General features: G+C 40.8%; 1 protein-coding gene across 1 annotated transcript in view; it reads left to right on the plus strand.

The window, feature by feature from the left end:
• Positions 1–26,742, plus strand: part of KCNN2 (potassium calcium-activated channel subfamily N member 2) — a 111,154-nt gene that overhangs the window by 72,590 nt on the left and 11,822 nt on the right. Inside the window, exon 5 of the mRNA XM_084832092.1 lies at positions 4,971–5,112. Coding sequence (XP_084688218.1) covers positions 4,971–5,112 — 142 coding nt within the window. The remainder of the gene's footprint in view (positions 1–4,970; positions 5,113–26,742) is intronic.

Below are 26,742 nucleotides of genomic sequence, written 5' to 3' on the forward strand. Positions count from 1 at the left end.
GCATTTCCTGTGGGGTTCCCTTTTTGTTGGCTTTGGCCACTCTATGAACAGAATTCTGGACCAGATGGACCTTGGCCACCACAGCTCTTCTTATGTTCTTATATTCTTGTGTTCGTAATGTGACCGCTGTGTCATCACAAATCCCACAACCTGTGGCATGGCATCAAGACAAGAGTCAACCCAAGATGTGCCCATCTAGCTGCCTGTGTTGATGATTCTATGATGGCCAAGTGATTATAGCCAGTTGTGATGCACTGAAATTATGCAAGGTACAGTATTTGTCAAATACAGTATTGGACTGAAGGCAACTTATTTATGCACATTAGCTACCGTGGAGCCATTTTTATTTTGGCTCAGTCTTTTGTATCTTACATTTGGTAGTAAATGTTTGTTATAACTGTCAGTCAGCAGTTTGTACAGCCTATCTCACAGGAAGACAAACCTGCTGCATTTTCTGTGCACATGTTGCAACTATATTGGTGCAAGCCAGACTGTACACTGATGAATCAGTGGTTATAAAACTGTATCGGTTACAGCATTTTTTAATGACATGATACCACTTGCAAGTATGTGGCTTCAGAATTATTATAAACCTAATGGCTTTACTAAAGGAAAGTGGGATTACTAATATAGTAAATTACACTACATTAAATGACATCCATATAAAATAATTCATAGTAAATAATCTCTGGCATTGCCTTCCTTTTGGCTGAAAACTTAGAAAATATTTTATCAAGACCATAAAATAGTTTGAAGTAGGGACATATACACACCTTCAATAGAAGTGTCATCTGAAGGACAACGGTAATTCAGATACTTTCTGTCTTAAACAAAACCTGCAAAACTGCTTTCGATCAATCTGCTGTGAAAATATGGCATAGAGTCTCCTTGTTAACTTAGTTGTTGTTTTAAAACTATTACCTTGGGTTGGATATGTTACTACCAATAATAGCTTTATTCAGATATTATTTGATAACTTTCCTAACCTATCTTAATTTTGTATTCAACAAGGTTTTTTAAAAGTCTGGATCCTCTCTCTAAATGGATCGCATTAGGTTCTTGGCACATTAAAACAGATAAGGTTCCTCCCACAGTTATGGCTTTTAGAGATGTTTGGCGTATAATGTCACGTCAATTACATTTTGATCCATTTTTTTCATGCTAAATTGACTCTAAGGGGAAACCCAGATTTAAAATTTGGTAAGAAATGTTTTTTTTCCTGAACCTGGATAGATAACGTTGATTTTTACCTTAGGTCAACTAGTGGATGCTGATCATGAGTTTTTTTTGTCATTCTCGGCTTTGAGTGCCAAATACGATTTGCCTGCTATGGCTGAATGGAATACTTGCAATTACAATGTTTGTTAGAATCAAGTTTTGGCCCTGCCACCTTTACAGCTTCAGAGTCTCTCTCACTACTGGAAGCATTTAGTGAGGCTGATCAGTTATATCGACGCACACTCCATGTTTATAAATATTAGGGCTGTGCTCAGATGCCCCCCGTTGCTTTGGATGCCAATTCAGACCAAGTGGCCCCACTTCACTTTGGACTGATTTGGACTCCATCTGCTTTGACTCGGATCCAAATCCGAAGTGAGATTCGGATATCTGAATCACTCATTTTTGATGTTTTCCCATTGACTTGCATAGAAAAACACAAAGGGCCATAATTTTTTCAGTTTTCATGATACATCCATGCAATTTGGGAAACTCTCAGCCCCCTTGGAGGGGTGTCGACCTGGTACATTTCAGATAGTTTGGCCCAGACGTTTTTGTGCTAGGTGCAGGTGAAATTTGATTTTTTCAACAAAACCTCTCAAAGCAAATGGCTATAACTTTTCACTGGTTGCACAGAAGTGCATGGCATTTGGGGAACTCTCAGCCCCTTGGAGGGGATCCCACCTGCCAAATTTCAGACAGTAATTGGCAACAGTTTTTGTGCTAGGTGCAGGTAAAATTAGATTTTTTCAAGAAAAATTTTCAGAGCAAAGAGCTACAACTTTTCAAGAGCTAAAACGTTTCACTGATTGCACAGAAGTGCATGACATTTGGAGAATGCTCAGGCCCCCCTGGAGGGGATCCCGCCTGCCAAATTTCAGACAGTTGGCCCAGTAGCAACAAGACACAGCAAGCAACCCTGCCAGGATGGCACACCAAGTCGAACTATGGAAACCTCCACCTTGTGGACCTATACTTTCCCCACCCCATCCCCTCCTTGGTGGCCTGCCTAAGCCTCTTGGGGTTGAGAGATGGAGAGTTTGCAGGAGTTCTGGCACTACCAGCCTTCTGCTTGCCCCTACTGCCTGCCTGCTGGGACACACTATCTGGACTGAGGGAGTGCCAGCTTGCCTACCACTGCTACTACTCCCAGTGGCACCTCACCCACCTCTGCCCCTGCCAACAACACCTCGAATATGTTTCATATTGGGCTTGCTTGCTTTGCCACACAGCATAGTGTTGTATAATTTAAATAATAGCTGTTGATGTGTGTAGTGCTTTGCCCACCGTTCCTGGAAATGTGGACTGTGTAGTGCTTTAACACTCTGTTTGCTTGTCCACACAGCGCATACACACACAGGAGCAAAATAAGGGCAAACACGAAACTACAAGAAAACGGATTGGGTGGGGGCTAACTATAATCCTAACAGAAGAGAAAAGGCTTCCTATTTTATTATTTATTTTTTTAGGGAAAAGAGATCAAAAATGGGAAGGGAGGAAATACAGGACTTGAGAAGGGGAGGAAGAGAGGCAAGAACAAGGACAAGAAAGTACTATATTTCTCTCTATATATATATTTATAAAAAAAATTCTAGGCAGAATCAAAGCAGGGCTGAGAGAGAGTACAAAAGGTGTTGGGGGGTGGGGAAGCTTAGCATCTAAAGTGAAGTTTTATGGTGTTTAAAATGAATAAACAAAAATGAAAGGTAAAACCTATTACAGAAGTGTGGGGTGGGGGGAGAGATCCAGAGAGGAAACTCAAAATAAGTACTAAATATTGGTTTTTAAAGAAACAGAATAGTTCAGTTGAGACACACACACCCCTCTAGCCAAATAACTTCAGACAGAGCCCTCTAACACCACCAGAATGATCTCTCTCGCAATGAGCAAATGCAGCTGTACAGATTGAAAAAGTGTGTGTGTGGGGGGGGAAGCTAAGCAACTAAAGTGACATTTTCTGGTTTTTAAAATGAACAAAGAAGAAGAACGAAAGGTAAAAACCTATTACAGAAGGGTGGAGTTGGGTGAAACAAAGAACAGGGAGGAAACTCAAAAAAAGTACTAAATGTTTGGGTTTTTAAATAAAGAATCTACAGAAAGAAAGAAAGAAAGAAAGAAAGAGAATCTGGATTGGGAATAAAGGAAGACACACAAAGCTGCTCACACAGGATCTCTCTCTAGTCTCCAACAACAAAACCAACACCTAACTAGCACACGCCCTCTCACACAATGAAATGCAAGCAAGCTGGCTGACCTGTCCACTCCAGTATTCCCTCCCCTCCTCCACCACTGTCACTGATTGAAGACTGTTGGGTTACATTCAGCCCTAATTTGGCAACTAGAGTTGACATTCACCAAAGCTCACTCCCTCCTATCTCTCCCTCCCTCTTGCAAGTTGATACATTTGGTGCCAGGCTGTCTGGGCTGCTCAGAACACATTGTAAGAGCTCCAAATCATCGAGGCAGACTGAGGTGCCTCATATAGGAGCTGCTTCACTTCAGGGCGCCTCAGTACTGTTCTGATCTGTCTTGTATCACACTAAGACTCCTCTGAATCAGCCCGCTTTGCCTTTTTATTGGGGCTTCGGACTGAAGCGGTGCACAGCCCGAATAAATACTTATTATTGGTGAATAAATATGATATACAGGGTCTTAAGGAAGCATGGAATAGAAACTGGATTGTTCCATTTTGTCTAATAAATGGATTGCTGCTTTAGTGTTTGAAGTGTCTATGGATCTCAGGTTATGCCTTATTCAGCAAAAATTCTTGTTCTGTGCCTATTGGGTGCCACAATGTCTCTCTAATAAAGGTTTGTCTAAGCTGGCTAATTGCTGGAGGTGTAATACAGCGAATGCTTCTTTACACATATGTTTTGGAGATACCCAACAGTTGCCTCTTTGGGGAAGGAAGTTGTTATACTGATAAGACTTGTATTGGAACACTCTTTAATATTTAATGATATACATGTTATCTTAAATTAACTACCTGCTTCCTAGAAGTTAACACACAGTAAGCACAAATGGATTCTCCCTGCCCTTTTGACAGCTTTGATATTACAGAACTGGAAGGATAAATGCTCACCTTCTATAATGCAATGGAATGAGGACCTAACAACATTTTCAACATTTGAACAGGTGGTATATAGATGTCACTTGTGAATAGACACTGATATGGATATTTGTTCTGCTTTTGTTGAAGTGTATTTATAATTCTTAGAAAGCTGTATGTTTCATATACATGTACCTACATTTTTTTCTTTTTCTTTTTTTGTTTCATTTTGTTGAAATTTTACAATAAAAATTAATTATAAAAAATAAGGTTTTTAAAAAGGGAGCTAGCAACAGTAGTGAAACAACAACAACAACAATGGAATTGCAATTGTAGCTGAAATTAATTGATTAAATGAGGAAGAGGGGATTGTCATTCAAATTCTTAAATTCTTTATTTGCATGTCCATCAAAGTCCACTTTTCCTTCTCCTCCACCAGGAGATCAGCACTGTTAAAATGGAGAGCAACTATTAGTACGTTTAGCAAATAGGTATACGCAGATCTATACACAGGGAAGAGTGTACAATGCAATCTAATGTATTGTGGACCAGGGCCATAGGGCCAAAGCACAGTATGCATCCAAGTATTTGTTTCAAGTAACACAAATATCCTTGATAAGGAACAAGTTGCTAAGATTCTTTTCAAAGCCAAAAATCGCCACAGAAGAATTTGTGGTAAAGAAATTATAATTTTCTTTTTCAGGTATCATGATCAACAAGATGTTACTAGCAACTTCCTTGGAGCAATGTGGTTGATTTCAATAACTTTTCTCTCCATTGGATATGGTGATATGGTACCTAATACATACTGTGGGAAAGGAGTCTGCTTGCTTACTGGAATCATGGTGAGTGTCCCCAGTTTTAATTTCCACATTTCTTGTCAGTTTGTTTAGATCATTTTCAGAACAATGGAATGGGTTTTAAAATCCATCTTATATTATCAGTATAAATCTGTTTATGAAACTTTTGATCAGATGTATGACATATGGGATGAAATACATGAGACTGCTCACTAAGGCTGCAATCCTATTCTCGCCTACCCAGGACTGGGAGTAAGTCCCGTTGAATTCAGTTGGGCTTACTTCTGAGTAGAAATGTATAGGCTTGTATTGCAAGACTCCCAGAAGGTATCTGCCGGTATTTACTTCCTATTTTTCCAAAAAATACAGACAAACTAATTGCTTGTCATTTTCCACATCCAATATCTCAGCTGTCACTCATATCATATATTGCAGCCACCACACTTGTATCTCTTCCTTTGGTTTTGCTTGGAGGCACGGGTAACTAGGGATGGGAGAACCAGGCATGCCTGAGTTCACTGAAATTGAAATTCTCAGAACTTTACTTCAAACCTTGGTTTGGCTGACTTCCATTCTCATTTGTGACTTGTTTTTCAGTTTGTTTGAATGAGAAAAGGGTGCATTTTTAAAGTTGTGCATTTTTAAAAGTGCACATTTTGCGAACAGAATTTGCAGTCATTTTTGGAGAACTTGTGCTCCCATTTGCCTTCAGGGTTGCGGACAGGGAATTTTCATCTGATTTGCAAACTGAAATGAAATTCTCATACCTCCTTATGTGTAACCAATCCATTATAAAATTAGACCTATCATTCCTGGATTTGTTGTCTTCTAGATTAAGTGGTCTTGCATGTATAAAACTGTCTTAGCGGTATCCCACTTAACATCTCTGAATTCTTGTGTCTTTTATTACTATACACTAATTACTCTGTGCAGGAGCAGTGAAAAAGTCAAATGCAATAATAGAAAATAAATTGAAAAGAAAAAAGCAAGTATTATATCTATATCTATATAGGTCTGTATGGTACTCCATTGTTATAACTTATTTCCCTCTTTTTCTCAAATAAGGATAATTTTAACTCAAAGTGTCTTGAGTTAAAATTGAAAGTAAAAACATGACAAATATAATGGAAACAATGAGTAAGTGCAAATTACAAGAAAGCAACAGGAAAATAAAACATAACAAAAATCCTTTCCCAGAAGGAAAGAGCAGTGGTGATGCATAATAATACATAATAACCCAGCAGTCAAAAATAACAGAAATGATTCTATCTATATCTAAACATAGCAGGAACAGTACAGCCAGAGCCTTTCTGAAAGAGCCTGAAAGGATACAATCTTGGGGCTTGGCAGACCTTCCTGGGTAGGTCATTCCTCTATGGAGAAGGCCTTATTTCTAGTGGGCGTTCACCAAACTTCATTTGGCAGCAGCACCCAGAGCAAGGCCTCAGAGGTTAAACAGGGGGTACCTGGGAGCACATATGAGTCTGTAACAACTGCCTGTTTTGTTATGTATGTTTCTATATTGTTAAATTAAACCCAGGTAAGATAGGGTTAATAGTATGCCAGAGAGTGAGTGAAAGGTGGGAGGGGCCTGAGTATGTGTGAGGATTCTGAGGTTATATAAAGGGTAAACTGACAGTTTGTCAGATAGGGATTTAGGGATTGTGGATGTAACATCTAGGTAGTGCGGTTTGTGTGTGGGATTTTAGGAGGGGTAGAGTAGATAGGGAAGTTAGGAACAAGCATTGATTTATAATAATAACTTATAACTTTTCATGTTTTAAATAAACCTTTATTTGTTTTTTAAAAATCAAAATTCCCACCTGTTGCTTGATTTTGCTCTACCTTTGTTATATCTATTTCCTCGTTACTTCCCTTGTACTTGGTTGAGAGAGCCAACTGAGCATACCGAGTTTCTCTGGAACCCAGAGAGGGTAAAATGCTGAAGCTTGTAGGACAGTGGGTACAGCTGTCCCAAAGTGAAAGCAGCCATTTTCTGAGAGAGAGAAAAGTGGGACCGTGGGCAGGAATGCCACAGAATCCTTAATACAGCTGGATGCCAACTAATTTAGAGTTTAAATGTCAAAATCAGCATCCTAAATTGAGCCTGGAAACAAACAGGCAGCCATTGGAGATCGAACAAAACCAGACTCCTATGTTGTGACTGGCCAGTTCCAGCCAAGAATGTGGGAGCAGCATTTTGCAATAGGTGATGTTTAAGAGCAATCCCATATAGAGTACATTAAAGAAGTCTAGCCTGGAAATCACTAGGACATGAATGACCATGGTGAGATTTGACTTAGCTAGGTAGGGGGCACATCTGGTGCACCAGCCAAAGCAAGTAAAAAGCAGTGCTAGTCACCACCTTCACCTGACCCACCAACAGTAATGCCAGATCATGGAACACTCCCACTGAGTGCAGGCTGTATGCTCAGCTCCAAATCAGAAGGTCCGTCTCCACAGAACCTGTCTTCCTTATCTGGATTAAGTTTCAGTTTGTTCTTCCCCATCCAGTCCTTCCAATAAGCAATGGCTTAGGGTTTCCAGTGCCTCCCTAGGATCTGGTGACTCCTCAACCCAAATGATGACTTCATATTCATTTCATGAAAATGTTAGACAGCCCCGAGGACAAGATTCCACGTGGAATCCCAAAGGCCAAGGGGGAAGGCAATAGTACCCCAGCACCACATTCAGCTCCTGCCCTCTAGGAGTGTATGGACCCACCTAAAAACAGTATCCCCACTACCATCCCCATGAGATGGCCCAGAAGCACACCAACATCAGTAGCAGCAGCTGCAGCAGCAGCAGCAACAACAACAAGGCCTAAGGAGTGAATATTTACATTGTTGTTCCCTATGAAAGACACCCTTGCCTCTAGAAAAAGCATGGAACTATGCCCTATAGGGACCCAAACATCTGGTGCTATCTGACTTTGCATGCCAGATAGAATACTTCTGTGGGAGGGCTGATACAGCAGTTTGAGCAGCCATAGAAGCAGTGATATCTAAGGTCTAGGAATATTCCGTCCCCATCACCTTTTCCTTTTGTATCATATGTATTAGATTCTGAGACTGCAGACAGAACATTTTTTAAAATTATCTGTTTAATGTTGTTGTTATTGTTGTTAAAAGGATTAGCTAACTACTTGGTGGGTAAATCTGTTTCTGAAAACTAAACACTGAACGAATTGCTATCAGTGCTATCAGATTTAATGTATATTTAAGTGGAAAATTGCCAAGGAAGTCCAACACAGTCACATTTGACTTCAAAAGAGGAAACTTCTGCAAAATGAGGGAAAAGGCAAAAAGGAAGGGGGAGTCAAGAGAATTAAATCTCTTCAGAATAATTGGAGACTACTCAAAACCACAATAGTAGAAGCTCAGCTAAAATGTATACCCCAAGTTAGGGAGGGTAGTACCAAGTCCAAGACGTCACTGACATGGTTAACTAACAGCATCAAGGAAACTATTAAAGAAAAGAGGGCTTCCTTCAGAAAATAGAAGTCTTGCCCAAATGAGGAAAACAAAGGGGAGCACAAGCTTACACAGTGAAGATGCAAGCAGACAATAAGAGATGCAAAAAAGCATTTTGAGGAGCATATCGCTAACATCATCAAGGTCAACAATAAAGAATTATTTAAATTTATCAGAAACAGGAAACCAGCTAGGGAGGCAGTTGGACTGTTGGATAACAATAGAGTTAAAGGAGTACTAAAGGAGGATAAGGAGACTGCAGAGAAGCTGAATTAATTATCCTCATCTGTCTTCACTGCAGAAGATAAAGGACAGATACCTGTGCCTTAACTGATATTTTCAGGAAGGGAGGAACTGAGTGGTGACAAAAGATGAAGTTCTCAACCTTATTGACAAATTGAAAGTAAATATATCACCAGGCCCAGGTGGTATCCATTCTAGAGTTCTTAAAGAATTCAAATATGAAATTGCTGATCTTCTAACAAAAATATGCAATGTGTTCCTAAGATCAGCCTCTGTTTCAGAGGACTGGACGATAGCCAATATAACACCAATTTTCAAAAAGGGATCCAGGGGGGATCCGGGAAATTACAAGTCAGTTAGCTTAATGTCTGTTCCGGGTAGATTGGTTGTAAGCATTATTAAACCTAAAATTAGCAAGCATATAGAAGGACAAGCCCTGATGCAAAAGAATCAACATGGCTTCCGCAAAGGTAAGTCCTGTCTCACTAACCTTTTAGAGTTCTTTGTGAGTGTCATTAAACATGCAGACAGGGGTGATCTGGTAGACACTATTTACCTGGACTTCCAAAAGGCTTTTATGTCCCTTACAAAAGGGACTGAACAAACTTAGCAGTCATGGAATAAGAGGAGAGGTCCTCTTATGGATCAGTAACTGGTTAAAGAACAGGAAGCAGAAAGTAGGAATAAATGGTAAATTCTCCCAATGGAGAGAAGTAAATAGTGGGATCCCACATGGATCTGTATTGGAACCAATGCCTTTAAACATGTTCATAAATGATCTGGAATTATGAGTGAGCAGTCAAATGGCCAAGTTTACCGATGACTCCAAATTATTTACGGTGGTTAAAGCAAAAAGGGATTGTGAGGAGTTCCAAAAGGATCTCTCCAAACTGGGAGAATGGGCATTCAAATGGCAAATGGGGTTCAATGTAAGCAAGTGTAAAGTGATGCATGTTGTGGCAAAAAAAATCCCAATTTCAAATGTAACCTGATGGGATCTGAGCTAGCAGTGACCAACCAAGAAAGAAATCTTGGGGTAGTGGTGGACAGCTTGATGAAAATGTTGACTCAGCTTTAAAAAAGGCAAACTCCATGTTAGGCATAATTAGGAAAGGGATTGAGAATAGAACTGCCAATATCATACTTCCCTTTTATATGGTGCGACAACGCTTGGAATACTGCGTACAGTTCTGGTCACTCCCACCCCCACCCCCACCCCCAAAAAGGTATTGTTGAGTTGGAAAAAGTGCAGAAAAGGGCAACTAAAATGATCAAGGGGCTGGAGCAACTCCCCTATGAGGGAAGATTACAACAGCTGGGATTGTTTAGCTTGGAAAAAAGATGAGTAAGGGGAGACGTGATAGAGGTGTACAAAATTATGCACGATGTGAAGAATGTAGATAGGGAGACATTGTTTTTCCTCTTTCATAATATTAGAACCTGGGCTCAACCCATGAAGCTGATTGGTGGGAGATTCAGGACAGATAAAAGGAAGTACTTATTCACATAGCACATAGTTAAACTATGGAATTTGCTATCACAAGATGCAGTGATGGCCACTAATTTGGATAGCTTTAAAAGGAAGTTAGACAAATTCCTGGAGGAGAAGGCTATTATTGGCTACTAGTCTTGATGGCTATGTGCTACCTTCAGTATCAGAGGCAGTAAGCCTAAATGTACACCAGTTGCTGGGGAACATGGGCGGGAGGGTGCTGTTGCACTCATATCCTGCTTGTGGGTTTCCTATCGACAGCTGGTTGGCCACTGTGTGAACAGAATGCTGGACTAGATGGATTCTTGGTCTGATCCAGCATGGCTCTTCCTATATTCTTATATTCTTAAAAATGATGACTAGAAGTGACATTTCTCTGATGAAACCTGTATGTTTCTGACTACCATAGCTTGTATACAAGGGCTTGTGTACAATGACTTGTGTGTGTACAAGGCTATCACCCTCTTGCCCTGCTTGTAAATTTCCCTCAGAAATCTGGTTTCTTTTTGAGCAAAAAATAATGCTTAGCTTGATGGCAATTCTTTTGTTTGAATACATGTTAGATCTAAAATACAAAATGTTTTTCAAAGCTGAGAATCAAAATATATTCAGTAACTTAAGTGAATTTGTACAATCTATATAATATGAAATTTGAGGCTCACTAGAGTTGTGAGGAATCTGTAATGGTCTATGTGTAAAGTGTAAGAGACATGGTTATGTTCACTATGTTTTTTAATGGGGTGGGAAGGAAATAGATCTGAATCTACTGGTAGATCTTTGCGTGATCTGTAGAAGATCAGCAAGGATTTCTGACTCCCATTGTTTAACAATGGCAGGTACAAAACTACCACCCTACTCCACTGTAAATTATACTGCTGAAATGAAAGCAGTACAAGCAATGAAGCAGTAAGGAAAGCATTATACCCCTTGGGTAATCAGGAGTGGATGTGTGTGGAAGTACTGAGCTCTGTTCAGTTCTGGTGCTCAAAACAAACACCGGGGTTCAGAATCCTTTAATTCTAAGTGCACAAGGCCCTGATTGGTGCATCTTAGGATCCTAGTAAAAAAACAACATAGATCCTGCAAGCCTGAAGTCTGCTCACCCCTGTTTTATAGAACTGTTATTTTCTTTAAATAGGACATTAGCAACATAATGGATATGTGGTAACCCTATTAAGGAACCTGACAACACAGGATGTTTCTTAAAACCAAATGTCTAAATCAGACATAAAACTGTCTACATTACATACACCCAAGTACAGTGGAGTAGGGAATGTAATATACAGTAACTGATGTGGACCTGTATAGATTACTTCCACATAGAGTATTTCCAAACACAGCTTTTGAATAATCTGTGGAAATATGTTACAGAGCAATTGTGTGAGAGTATATGTAAATACCATAACCGTAGATACATGTGTAGTTATACTCCCCATGACCATAAACCGTAGATACAGCTTCCTTGAATGAAAGATGAACAGGATAAGAACAGAGCTATAATGTGTACTGGAAAGAAAGCAAGATTTACCAGCCTTGAGGAGAATTCTTATGTTAAAACAGGTGTGGGGGAAACATGAAGGCAGGCAGCCCATGGGCTGCATGTATCCCCTGCTGCCCCCTGGTGGCATGCTGCTGAAATTCATGGCAAACTGCTATGGAGGAATAAAAAGGACACATTGAGCTTGTGAAATTCAGCAACAAACCACTCCCCCCCCCCATTCCAAATTTGGCAGTGCAGTGAGAGGATCCAGTGGGTTGAAAGTGGCCCCTGGACACACACACCCCAAGTTGCCCACTCCTGTGTTAAAAGGACATGGATACTTTAGGGGAGATGGACAACTTTAAGTAATTCTTCTTGCCATGCAAAATTAGTCTTTGGCCACATGATTTTGTAATGGCCTCTAATATATGTGGTTTTAAAGTGAATTTAACACATTTCATAAAGAACTGGTCTATTAAAAGCTTAAATGCCATGATAACTAGGAACAGGACATCCATATGCAGAGATGGCTAGTACCCCAGTGGGTAGTATCCTATTGTGCCTGTGTGCTTGTGCAACAGAACTTTTGCAGTTATAAATGAGTGGAAACGAGGCAGGTCAGATGAGCTTGCACAAAGGATCTCTGCTGACCTGTCCTGATCTGGAAATGAGCATTTCTGCTAGTTTCTGAGGTTATTTTTCGAAGTGCAAAAGCCCCGTTGCACAAATGGTGGGTCTCTTGAGCGTAGCGGAACTGGTGGAGGTAAGCGACGCCATTGGATACTAGATGCCTCCATTGCTTTTTTCTTGCTTGTGAGTTTTGCTGGGACAGTCTGCAGTCCAGAGCTGGAGGCAGATTCAACATGATAATTCTTATGTTCATACAGGAATTTAATATAGCTAGCTTGAGACAAAATTGTCTCTCCTGGGCAGAACTGACAATCCACTAAATGTCCACATTATTTATCTTGCTACAGCTCATAGTTAGGGTCTCTTCTTTTGAACATCTCACCTATGACAGCCACAGGAAAAAACTGGCCTGTGATCAGGCATATGCATACTAACAGACCGTGCAAGATTCTGTCTGGATCCATCTTTGGTTCATTATTGAAAGTGGCTGAAAAATGTGAAAAAGCTGATCCAGGTTAAATCTGACTCATGCCCTTGGACTATAGACACATGGCTTGTAATGGGCTGATAATGGCTGGGATTGCCATATAATAGATGGGTTTTTTTCCACAGCTGCATAGGCTGGAATTGCTATATAAAGAGACTCCATGATAGATTGAGTTCTCTGTTGTGGAGGCATTAGGATCTTTTTATGGATCTTCATGCTTTTTTGAAGATTGAAGAAAATGCTGAATGGCTGCCAACTTTTAAAGGGGGGAATGATTAAAGCTTAGGGCTAAGTAAATTATTTTGGTATCAACAATGTAATTATCCTTGCTAAGAAAAGATTAAATTATACATTTCTCTTAGAAAAGTTTGGGAAAGGTCAAATGAGAATCACTGATGTAAGAACATCTTGAATAATTGAAAATAAAAAAGAGAATTTAGGAGATACTAGTAAAACATAAACAGAAGTACAATATTTTCTCTGCCTTATTTATTTCTTTATTTAATGTCTATACTGCCCAATAGCTGAAGTTCTCTGGGCGGTTCACAAAAATTAAAACCACAAGGTACAACATATAACAATATAAAATATGAAAGCTTAAAACTACATTATAAAAGTACAACCAGAATAAAACCTAGCAGCAATGTAGATTTAAAATACAGATTTAAAACAGTAGAGCTAAAAGTCTAGACTACTAAAATGCTGGGAAAATAAAAAGTCTTCACCTGGCGCCAAAAGGAGTACAACATAGGCACCAGGCAAACGTCTCTAGGGAGCTCATTTCACAGCCAGGGTGCCACAGCAGAAAAGACCCTATTCCTGGTAGCCACCTGCCCCACTTTCTTTGGCAGGGGCTCCTGGAGAAGGACCCCTGAAGATGATCTTAGGATCTGACCAGGTACATATGAGAAGAGGCGATCCTACAGATAACCTGGCCCCAAGCTGTTTAGGGCTTTGAATGTTAATACCAGAGCTTTGAATTGGGTCCAGACATGGACTGGCAGCTAGGGCAGCTGAAAAAGTACTGGTGTAATGTGATCTTGTTGGCCAGTCCCCATTAACAATCTCACTGCCCTGTTTTGTACCAGCTGAAGTTTCTGGACTGGTTTCAAAGGCAGCCCCACATACATCGCATTGCAGTAATCCAGACTCGATGTTATCAGAGCATGGATAACTGTAACTAGGCTATCTCTGTCCAGATAAGGGCGTAGTTGGTATATCAGCCTAAGCTGAAAAAAGGTACTCTGTGCCACTGAGTCCACCTGTGTCTCAAGTGACAGTTCTGGGTCTAAGAGCACCCCGAAACTATGAACCTGTTCCTTTTGGGGGAGTACAACTCCCCTCCAGCAGAGGTTGAATATCACCAAGGCAGGCAGATGAACCACTCACTAACAGTACCTCCATTTTGTCTAGGTTGATTCTCGTTTATTGGCCCTCATCCAGTCCATTACCGTGCCCAGGCACTGATTCAGAACAGCCACTGCCTCACCTGGGTTTGATGAGAAAGAAAGGTAGAGCTGGGTGTCATCCGCATATTCATGGCACCTTAGCCCACACCTCCGGATAACCTCCCCCAGCGGTTTCATGTAGATGTTAAACAGCATGGGGGATAAAACAGAGCCCTGTGGAACCCCATGGCATAGTTACCAAGGCACAGAGCAATAATCCCTCAGCACCACCTTCTGGAATCAGCCATCCAAGTAGGAGTGGAACCACTGCAGCATAGTGCCTCCAACTCTGGACCCAGACAACTTATTCAGAAGGATACCATGGTTGATGGTATTGAAAACCACTGAGAGGTCTAGGAGAATCAACAGTGTCACACTCTCCGAGCCTATCTACACTTATGCTTTACTCAGTTTCCAAAGAGTTTCCACTGCCCTTGGTTCACATGACGCTTCCTCTGTGTCGGTTTGGTGCCGGTATTATCAGCGGATTTTTAACTGGTTTCATCACCCAAACAAAGTTTAACATAATCCCGGATTCCCAGTCATGTGTTCCACCTTCCTGCTTTGGTGGCCATATATTGGCGTGGATTACTCATATCCATGTCCTTGTATGGGAGAGTTTGTATTTCCCCACTGGCCAATCACAGCTGTCAATGCGTGAGCGACTGCTGTCTACGGCTCTCCCACTAGGGATATTGTTAAATCCCTTCCTTCTGTCCTCCATAGGGGTATTAGGATTGTATTTCAACCTGTCCGGGTTTTCACGTTCACCCTTCCATTGGCAAATCCCTGGGGTCGGGTTTGCCTGCGCCTGCATCTTTTCAAGGAGGGAGGGAAATCTCAATGAAAGCAAATTGCCTTTAAGGTTTCTTTCCGATTTGGAGGCAAGGGAGAATGCCTTTCCCAGCCAAGCGTGAGTGCCTTATCTAGAGCAATTCCTTTATAAAAAAAACTTTAAAAAATGACCCTGCCAAGCTCTGCATGTTGAATGCATTCAGGGAGGGGGGAAAGGCACTTTAAATAGCCCCCCTCCCATCAAACTGGTGAGCAAAAGGGAGAAGAAGCAGTCAAGGGTTAAGGATGACAGTCCTCCCCTCATAGATAGAAACTACACTGAAGTCAAGGGGAGGGGGAGGTTCCAGGAAAATGCATCGAAGGGGATACGGGATCTTAAGACAGCTACTCCAAGCAGACGTACAATGCACTGCTGTGCAAGCCCACTCAGAAGCAAGCCCTGGTGAATTCCACGGCCCTTAGTCCCAGGAATGTAAATAGGTCCGGTGTATTCATGAAGCCACACATTTCGCGATCCACAAGTCAGTTCAGCCAACCTCCCTAGTTTAATGTTGGCATCCTGTTGCAATTACAACTGAGACTGGATTCTAAACGCTTTGAGGACCAGAGCAGTAAAGCACAAGGTTTGTTGAGAAAGACAAGACCTCCCTGTGCCCGTACCCAAAAATAAAAAGATAGCCTTACAGCCAATGTCTTTACTCAGAAGTAACATTGCTGTGTTCTGTGGGATCTCAGAGAAGCAATGGGGATGGCTAACTAATTTACAGCGCAAGTCTCTGCATGTCTACTCAAAAGTAAGTCCTACTGATTTAAATGACAGTTACTCTCAGGTAAGTGTGTATAAGACTGAAGGCAAGAATCAGTGGGCACTCTCCCTCCCTGCAGGCAACCTTTCCCTACAGGCAACCTCTCAGGAAACTCTCTAAATACCCATGAGAGGAACTGGAGTTCTTTTATGGAATTCCAGGAAGTTCACCAACACAGAAAACGTTACAGCAGGGTAGGATTTAAATTTGAAAAAAAGAACACCCATACTGCTCACTTTGTTACGTAAGCATACTGCACGCACACGCACCCATATTAAATTCATAAGGAAGTCACTGCTTCCGTAAATAACATTTTAAAAGCTGAGGAAATCACAGACTAATCCAGATTTATTAGAGTCCGTTTTGGATTTCTCCAGCATCCCTAGTTATTTCTGGAGATAGAGCCTGGCCAGTCTGTTGCTCTTCCTTGGCCCTCTTTTACCGCATTAAAGATTCCCCTGGGGCGAGGTAACACTTTTCAAGAAGTATGAGAACCTGGAAACTGAGTGGGTGTGAATTAGGACGTTATAATCTGATTGTCTTGAAAGTGATCTTCTGCTGCCTTTGTTGCACTTACATGCAAGGTGTGGATTCCCCCTCCCTGTCCCTCTGCCCCCAAAGGTCATCCCACAGGGCAACCAAAGCAGTTTCCATTCCAAAACCAGTCCTGAAGCCTGATTGAAATAACTTTAGAAAAGAAGTCTAAAAAGAACATAGGCAGAAATAGTCAATCGTCATTCAAATGTTTGCATGAAGTCTTAAACAAAACACTGCTAAGTTGTAGTGATTCAAAAGTTCAGGAAAATTTTATCATGCTAGCCAGAAATACAAAGCAACACAAAATAGAGAGATTTCATTCATTTGTTGCCACTGTTAGGAGCCAATTTCCTAGCTATCAAATGATGGAGCCTATAGCACTGTGTGCACGCGTGTTTATAGCTTGTTTTAATGCATGCCATGTTGCTTGCTCGGGAAATGTTCCTCCCCCAATTTGATGATTCCTAAATGTGAAACCACGTTTTCAGGCCTACATTCCAAACTGCCACTGCGAGTCCCACTCACTCCTACGGTGTCTGAGGCTGCTTGAAACATGTGAAGTGGGGTGGGGATCCCCACTATCCAAGATTATTCTGCCCCATCTATGCATTACTTTGTTCCTGGGTTGCTGTGCTGACAATTGCCATCATGACACAGACTTCATACCCTGAGTTTCAAAAGAGAGAAAGAAAAAGTGGGTTATGTTGGACTATATATGTGTGTTGCAAGTCACATTTCGAATTTCTAGCTATTGTGGAAGCACCTTTACAGTTGTGACATCCCTAGCAATAAATTAACAAGTCAGCAAGGCCCAAGCAACTAGATAGATAGATAGATAGATAGATAGATAGATAGATAGATAGATATAGAACCGGCAGTTATATTTTTCTGTAGGCTGAAAAGCTTTTGCCTTTTGTGTACAATTTAAGATTTGAACGTTTCATTTCATTTGTATGAAACAAGTACTGCAGTTTCTTTATGTTCCCTCTCTCTCTCCATTTAGATAGATAATAGTTACTTTAAAAAATAGATATATTTACCTTTCAAGGAGTTCCTTTTACAGCATATGCTGTCTTGTGTTTAAAGCTATGGTTTTCCCTCTTGTTACATAATTGTGAGCAACTTGCAACACATCTGGAATATGATGGTCACCTGTCATCTTTTAGCTGTAAGGACTTTGGAGGTAGACAGAGGTGTTTGCTATATTATTTGACTGTTGCAAGTGTTGCCTATGACAAATTCCACAAACCTGGACTGGCTGATCTTTAGGCATCTTGCAGAATAATTTTCTAAGTTTCTTCTGTGATAATTTTTCCTACTACAATACTTCGCTCCTGCGGGTCAAATTAATCAGAGGATCAATGTATTATTGAGGAACAGTCTTAAACTGACTGTGCATGCTGGTTGCATTAGGAACATCAAAGAAGGTGAAACAGAAAGTGAACAAAAACAGAGTGGAAAGATCAGATTTCAAAGCAAAAATGATGGAAGAGCTCATCCTGTTCTGGCTTTAGCCTCTGTTCCAAGGAGGAAAGTTAGGAGGTTTGTATAATTCATCTCCTACACTGAGTTGTACTTGACCCAAGCTGAGCAGCATGAAAACTCCCTTTCTTTATTTCTACTTTAAAACATATTAATGCCATATTTCAAAAGTTCTATATTATATGTGTGTGTGTGCACACGCGTGTGTGTAGTTCCATATTACTTGTTCTAAAATCCATCTCAGGGATGGATTTTTCTCCCATTATTTCAGTAATTGCTTCTTTAGAAACTCTTTCTCCTTCATTCACAACTCTCATTTCTTTTTATAAACTGGCCTGTTCAGTGGGCCCTCCTGCTAGGGATACCAGAATGGATGGAATGTTGGCTTAAAGTCCTACAGGCTTTTCATTTTATACACAGCAGCAGGAGGACTGTTGTGCATTTTCTGGTGAGAGCTAAATTTCCCAACAATGCCTGAAAAGGGGGCCTACTTTCTCCCTCACTGGATCCTGAGGAAAATGAGCGAGAAATGGGGCAGCTACCTTCTCTCAGGCACGGGCAAGTATAGCAGGGCATTTATGGGGAAAAGATAACAATCCACCTCTGATTCAGCTGAACTCAAAACCTCTATAGATGTCTATAGAGTTATGTTATGTTAACCTTTATTTCTTTATGCCTTTCTAGGTAATGTCTGGTATCCACCTTCCTTTTAAGCCTGTCTGGTCTCTCATTTTGCTATCTGGGTGGATATTTTGTTCAGTCTCAAAGGGAAAGCAACTCACATTTGCAACACAAACACACCTTTTTTGTTAATTTATCTTTAAAAATCTGTAACAATAACAACAAATAATAATATAAATAATAATGGATGTTTGAAAAACAGATATATCATCCTTTGTGTGGGAGGGGGGATTACAGAACTATCATGAAGAAAAGAGGCTTAAAAAAATTAAGTGATGTCCATAGTGTTGTGTTCTTGGGCCACTGCAAAGTTGCTGAAAATCCAGCCTTCTGTTTTCATTCAGATAATTAGAATAAGGGAAAGAACAGAAGAAGGTAAAAGGGAAACAAAAGACTAGAAGGATGGAATGGAGGTGACATTTTTCAGACTGTCCGTTGGACAATGAGTCAGGTAGAGTACCACATCACAGCAGTTGCTGTTTGAGGGTATTATTTCATTGTATTTTTTTCAAGTAAAAAATATGTTAAACCAAACAAAATCAAAACACAAATCAAAACAAGGCCAGAAGACAGATCTTCATAAAACTAAAAATCATACAAAATTCATAGATTAATCAAGACCTTCCAAAAAGATCTGGGTTGACTTGAGAATACTGAGGGCAATACTGTTGCAATCAAAGTACTCCAGAAAGGTATCCCATATGTCATTACATTTGTACAGTGCATTATTTCATATTTATATTATTCATTCTCTTGATGGTTGATACCATTGCACCCCTCTTGTCCAGCATAGATGACTCTGAAACTGCTGAGATAGAAGATCTCCCACATTACATTTTATTTTTGTTCCCATTGAACCTCAATATAAGTTTCGATATACTATTTTATTTGGACTACATTTGAAAACTATCCCCGAAAAGATCTACTCTTTTGTGATTTATAGAGTGTTCCTTATTGCACTCACTGCTGCAACAATCCATGCAAAAGTGTTATCACAGATTGTTTTAAATTTGTATGGTGATGCTCTGATTTAATGATGATTTTATTACTTATTTTATTGTTTTCTCTCAATCTTTGTTTTACTGCTCATTTGGATCATCTGAATCTGGTTTTTTATTTACTGTGTTTTATGGCTGTAGCCTTCTAGTAATTGTATTGCAAATGTGATTTGTTATATCATAGCTGAGTGTTTTAATTTTTGCAAGACTTTTGGCCTTAAGCAATAGAAGTTTGACTAGATACTCATTATCAAGATGGTAACTGAATTGCATACACAGGTTTTATAAATGAGTAATGGCATATAGAACTCTGTATAGATGGTACCTGCAAGCTATGAAATCACAGTTATCAGTTGTGTAATAATGTATTGGTTCATGCATCCTGCCAAAAGCAAGAATCAAACAATCTTCTCTCAATCCAAACTTGCTGAGTCTATTGAATTTGAATTTATGCAGTGGTTAACTTTCCAGCAAAGGAGATTGTTACCTTGTTGTGGTGCTGGAGCTTGAGCACCTCAATGACGTCATGAGCTAAACCGTGAAGGAACACCCAAGACAGGAAGATCATGGTAGAGAGGTTAGACTAAATAGGATCCCTGGGGAAGGAAACGGCAACCCACCCCAGTATTCTTGCCGTGAAAACTAAATGGATCAGTACAACCAGAGATTAGTCAGTATACCATCGGAAGATGGGACTCCCAGGTCAGAAGATGGTCAAAATGCTACTGGGGAGGAACAGAGGATAAGTTCAACTAGCCCCAGATGTGATGATGTAGCTAGCTCAAAGCTGAAAGGACGGCTAGCAGTCGATGGTGCTGGTGGTAAACGACAAATCTGATGTTTTAAAGATCAACACACTATAGGAACCTGGAATGTAAGATCTATGAGCCAGGGCAAATTGGATATGGTTATTGGGGAGATATCAAGATTAAATATGGACATTCTGGGTGTCAGTGAACTGAAATGGACTGGAATGGGCCACTTCACATCAAATGACCACCAGATCTACTACTGTGGGCAAGAACACCACAGAAGAAATGGAGTAGCCTTCATAATTAATAATAAAGTGGCTAAAGCAGTTGCTTGGATACAATCCAAAAAATGACAGAATGATCTCAGTTCGAATTCAGGGTAAGCCATTTAACATCACAGTGATCCAAATATACAGCCCAACCACAGATGCTGAAGAAGCAGAAGTAGATCAGTTCTATGAGGATCTGCAGCACCTACTGGATAGTATAGCAAAAAAAAGATGTTATTTTCATTACAGGAGACTGGAATGCTAAGGAGGGTAGTCAAACGACACCTGGAATTACAGGCAAGCATGGTCTGGGAGAACAAAATGAAGCAGGACATAGGCTGATAGAATTTTGCCAAGACAACTCACTGTGCATAACAAACACTCTTCCAACAACCTAAGAGACAACTTTATGCATGGACTTCACCAGACGGTCAACCCTGAAATCAGATTGACTACATCCTTTGTAGCCAAAGGTGGCGGACATCTGTGCAGTTGGTAAAAACAAGAGCTGGAGCTGATTCTAGTTCAGATCACGAACTTCTTATTGCACAATTTAGACTAAAGAGAATAGGGAAGACCCACAGATCAGTTAGATATGAGCTCATGAATATTCCTCATGAATATGCAGTGGAGGTGAAGAATAGATTTAAGGGACTAGATTTAGTAGATAGGGTCCCGGAAGAACTATGGACAGAAGTTCCCAACATTGTTCAGGAGGCAGCAACAAAAAACGTTCCAAAGAAAAAGAAAACCGAGAAGGCAAGATGGCTGTCTGCTGAGACACTGGAAAGAAGTGTCTCAGAAGCCCAAGAAAGAAGGAAAGCAAAAGGCAACAGTGATAGGGGGAGATATGCCCAATTAAATGCAAAATTCCAGAGGTTAGCCAGAAGAGAAAAGGAATTATTTTTAAACAAGCAATGCATGGAAGCGGAAGAAGATAATAGAATAGGAAGGACAAGAGACCTCTTCCAGAAAATTAGAAACATCGGAGGTAAATTCCAGGCAAAAATTAGTATGATCAAAAATAAAGATGGCAAGGACCTAACAGAAGCAGAAGAGCAAGAAAAGGTGGCAAGGAAGATCTGTATAGGAAAGATAATAATATCGGGGATAGATTTGATGGTGTGGTCAGTGAGCTAGAGCCAGACATCCTGAAGAGTGAGGTTGAATGGGCCTTAAGAAGCATTGCTAATAACAAGGCAGCAGGAGATGACGGTATCCCAGCTGAACTGTTTAAAATCTTGCAAGATGATGATGCTGTCAAGGTGATGCATGCCATATGCCAGCAAATTTGGAAAACACAAGAATGGCCAACAGATTGGAAAAAATCAACTTATATCCCCATACCAAAAAAGGGAAGCACCAAAGAATGTTCAAACTATTGAACAGTGGCACTTATTTCACATGCCAATAAGGTAATGCTCAAGATCTTGCAAGGTAGACTCCAGCAATTCATGGAATGAGAATTGCCAGATGTACAAGCTGGGTTTAGAAAAGGCAGAGGAACTAGATACCAAATTGCCAATATCCGCTAGGTAATGGAGAAAGCCAGGGAGTTTCAGAAAAACATCTATTTCTGTTTTATTGACTATTCTAAAGCCTTTGACTGTGTGGATCATCACAAATTGTGGCAAGTTCTTGGTGGTATGGGGATACCAAGTCATCTTGTCTGCCTCCTGAGGAATCTGTATAACGACCAAGTAGCAACGGTAAGAAGTAAGAACAAACCATGGAACAACGGACTGGTTTAAGATTGGGAAAGGAGTATGGCAGGGTTGTATACTCTCACCTTACCTATTCAACCTGTACGCAGAACACATCATGCAACGTGCTGGGCTTGATGAAGCCAAGGCTGGAGTTAAAATCGCTGGAAGAAACATTAACAATCTCCGATATGCAGATGATACCACTTTGATGGCTGAAAGCGAGCAGGAGCTGAGGAACCTTATGACGAAGGTGAAAGAAGAAAGTGCAAAAGCTGAGTTGCAGTTCAACCTCAAAAAAACCAAGATTATGGCAACCAGCTTGATTGAGAACTGGCAAATAGAGGGAGAAAACGTGGAGGCAGTGACAGACTTTGCCTTTCTAGGCGCAAAGATTACTGCAGACACTGACTGCAGCCAGGAAATCAGAAGATGTTTACTTCTTGGGAGGACAGCAATGACAAATCTTGATAAAATAGTGAAGAGTAGAGACATCACACTGACAACAAAGGTCCACATAGTGAAAGCAATGGTATTCCCCGTAGTAACCTATGTCTGCGAGAGCTAGACCATAAGGGAGGCTGAGCGAAGGAAGATAGATGCTTTTGAACTGTGGTGCTGGAGGAAAATTCTGAGAGTGCCTTGGACTGCAAGAAGATCAAACTAGTCCATACTCCAGGAAATAAAGCCAGACTGCTCACTTGAGGGAATGATATTAAAGGCAAAACTGAAGTACTTTGGCCACATCATGAGAAGACAGGATACCCTGGAGAAGATGCTGATGCTAGGGAAAGTGGAAGGCCAAAGGAAGAGGGGCCGACCAAGGGCCAGATGGATGGATGATATTCTGGAGGTGATGGACTCGACCTTGGGGGAGCTGGGGGTGGCGACGGCCGACAGGAAGCTCTGGCGTGGGCTGGTCCATGAAGTCACGAAGAGTCGGAAGCGACTGACCGAATAAATAAAACAAAGTGGTTAACTGCTGCACTCTTTTTTATAGAAAGTCTCAACATTTTGTTCCATTAGATTTTCAAGGGGCAAATATGATTTAATGAATGTCAAGCTGTCAGAACTGTTCCATGCCTAACATAAATTTCACCAGAACTCTGAATCCAAATTCTGAGTTTAATCCGATGGTTCTGTTTCATATACAGAAGGCACAGAAGGTTGTTTTATACCTCACACTATTTTCATTGCATGAGGAAAGTGAAATTAAATCCAAAGATGTTCTTTCACTTGAACTGTATATCAAAACTTCCACGTTAACTATATATCAGAACCTCTTGCACAACAGCAGCATGAAAACTACTATTGAGCCTAAGTATTATAGCCCTCTCTGAGCTCTTCCACAAGGTTTTGTGCACATGTTTGCGAATAGCACTAGCAGTTATTTTCCTTCTATTCACAGTTCTTTGGGTCCAACCCGCTGTACCCTTTGCAGCTGGATCAAAGCATGTGCCTGTCTGACTCTGTGGCACATGGACAAATGGAAATCTTAAGCTAAATCTTAACCAAAGAGTGTAACTTGCTGTTTACATTGTAATTTTTTTTCAAGGGTTCCTAATATTTGGTCTTTGCCTAGACATCTCAAGATGTTTCCTCTATTCATTGCAAGCTTAGTGACATTTTAACAAAGGCTTTCTTTCTCCAAAGGTTAATTAGTAACTGAAGTGCCAGCTATAGCATATAATCATCTGTTGGAGGTGGTTGAGCTTCTGGAAAGTACACCATACAGACTGTGTAGCAGGGAGGAGCAGTAGAGCTCAAAAAGAATTGGGGTGTTTTGGAGCTCTTCCGTACATGTATGAAGGCTTGACAGGTTTTTTTAAAAATAAACCTACATTTATCATGAGTCACAGTTTTATTCTTTTAAGCCTTTCCAGGTAAAAAGAAAGGATTTATACATGCCCTGGCTCTAATCCAGCATCAGCACTGTTCCGACTCCTTATAATGGATGTGAGGGTAGCCTAGAAAAGGAAAGCAGGAGAATATGGCAGGAAGACTGGATATTGTAATGATAGGAAAGAGAGCAAGATAGTTTGGGTAGAAGGCACAAAGGAGTAAAAGTGCAGCCATCTATTTGTGGCAATCTTTTAAAATGAGACAGGCCTTCATCCTGGTGCCCTTGTTCCCCAAACCAATTTATAAGCTAACATGACACATAGGGCATCTCTACACCAGCCTAAAATCCTGCATTTAAAACGGGGCTTTCTGCTTCCATTTTAAATGCAGGATCACAACTGACTCCCTTTACACATGCTCCCTTTCTTCCCTCCTCTTCCCCCTCTTCTCCCCATATCTGAGACCTCCATTATCTTTCATTGATCTCGCTCCTCTTCTTCCTGCTTTAATGCTTTTGGCAGAGGAAACTGAAGCAGAACACAACGGGGTAATTTGATAGCTCATTATCTGCAATCTATTTAAAAATGGAACAAAGGGCATTTAGTGCAGGAGGGTCATAGCACGGTCACTGCGTCATGTAAAGAGCCCGCAAACTTCCGTGAAGGGGCAATCTCAATCTCAGGATAAAAGACCGGTGTGAAGGAGCCCATAGTTCAGACAGGAAGTGGCCTTACTTAATCCACTCAATGGATTCGGACCCTGGATGAAAAGTAGGTAGCTCCCAGTGTGGCTGGCTGGTGGTGGGATGGATATGTCCTTGGCCCAAAGGCTGAAATTTGTGCGGCTGCAGGTGCTGGGGATCCCTTTGTTCAAGGACAGCCTTCTGACTGAAGGCTTCTAGCTTGACTGTGCTCTGGACATCTTCCAATTCTTCTTCCATGCCCGTTAGCAAGCACAGGGCCCCAGTCAGGCTCTGAAAACGGGGTATCACAATGGGCCAGTAGGCCAGCTCAACTGCAGTTCTTCCACTTTCAGAAGCTAAACATCAGATTCTTGATAGGAATAATGGCCTCCTTGTTTGTGTGTAAGCAGTCTATGTTCCTCTTAATTCTTGCTATTATTGCTACTCTTGTTCAGCCATTGAGTCTCCCAACTCAAGTCTAGGCTACCTCTAGCACAGCTAAACTGAGCAGACCTCCTAGGAAAATGCCGAAAGTCCCAATAAGACCCATTTGGCAATGTCACATAGAAAGCCTGGAGAGGCATATTCTGACACACCCTTGGGCTTTAGTTCCCTCTCTCTCTCTCTCTCTCTCTTTTATTTTTCTTTTGGTGTGGGACTCCGTCTGTTCGTGCCAAGCAATCTAGGAGGAAATTGTGGTGCAATTCATTGTTCTCTAGTTCACTGCCAGCCTTGGTGGCTCTGGAGACAACTCTGCCATTCAAAGATGACTCTTTTGTCAATCGTGTATCCCTTGTTTCCCCTCTGTCTCTGGTCCTGTGAAAGTTTCTCCCTCAGAGCATGGGAGAAGGACTTTATTACAATTCTATTGCCATTATATGAATCACTGATTCAGAGTACAGCATGCACCAATGGCCATCCCATACTTAAAATGCTAAAAGGAGTATGCTTTACTTTAAAAGGAAGCTGAAAGCATTGGATGATTTCTTTCTATAAGGCGGACTAATAGATATAAGACCATTAAAGTTATAGAGAAGAGAGATCTGGAACGTTGGCCCCTTTTTGTAATTTTTCTGGCATGATGGAAACTAGATGAAATGCCTGTTAGGTTCTCAGGAAACTAGATGAAATGCCTGTAGAGAAGAGAGAAACTAGATGAAATGGAAACTAGATGAAATGCCTATAGAGAAGAAAGATCTGGAATGTTGGCCCCTTTTTGTAATTTTTCCTGGCATGATGGAAACTAGATGAAATGCCTGTTAGGTTCTCAGGAAGCATTTTTCGGTCAGGTCTGTAAAACTGTATTAGCTTTAGGTTCATGGCATAAATGATAAGATGAACAGAAATGTTAAAGACAGATAGCTTGATTTCAAGGATCCTCAACTGATAGTTGATGAGCTAATAAAAAGCACTGGAAGAGGATAATCTAAGACCTCGAGCTTTGTTCCTGTAGGAAAACTTTTGCTGCTAGACTATACACACTTACCTGAGAATGAGTCCTATTGAATTCCATGGGACTTGCTTCCCAGTAGATGTGCATAGGATTGCACTGTTGAGGTATTTATTATGATGATTTCACTATCTTGCATCTTCCTGACATTGGGTGGATAGGAGGATGTGAAATAACTGTACCTTAGATGTTAGAACACCATTTCAGCTCTGACACAGAACCTGATGAATTGTGTGTGTGGTTTTTTGTGTAGCCAACATATTTGTTTCATGAGGAGAGGCATTATGTAGGAAATGGAGTACCCTCCCTTAACCTGATGTCCTCCAAATGTGGACTACAAGTCCCATCACCCCAATGCATTTTTCCTATTATATGTTATGTACCTACTGCAGATAACCAGCATTGCCTAGACATGCATTGATATC

This window comes from Heloderma suspectum, chromosome 2 (assembly GCF_057233095.1).
Source record: "Heloderma suspectum isolate Gila_16-S chromosome 2, 16-S_ref, whole genome shotgun sequence".
NCBI classification, from domain to species: Eukaryota; Metazoa; Chordata; class Lepidosauria; order Squamata; family Helodermatidae; genus Heloderma; species Heloderma suspectum.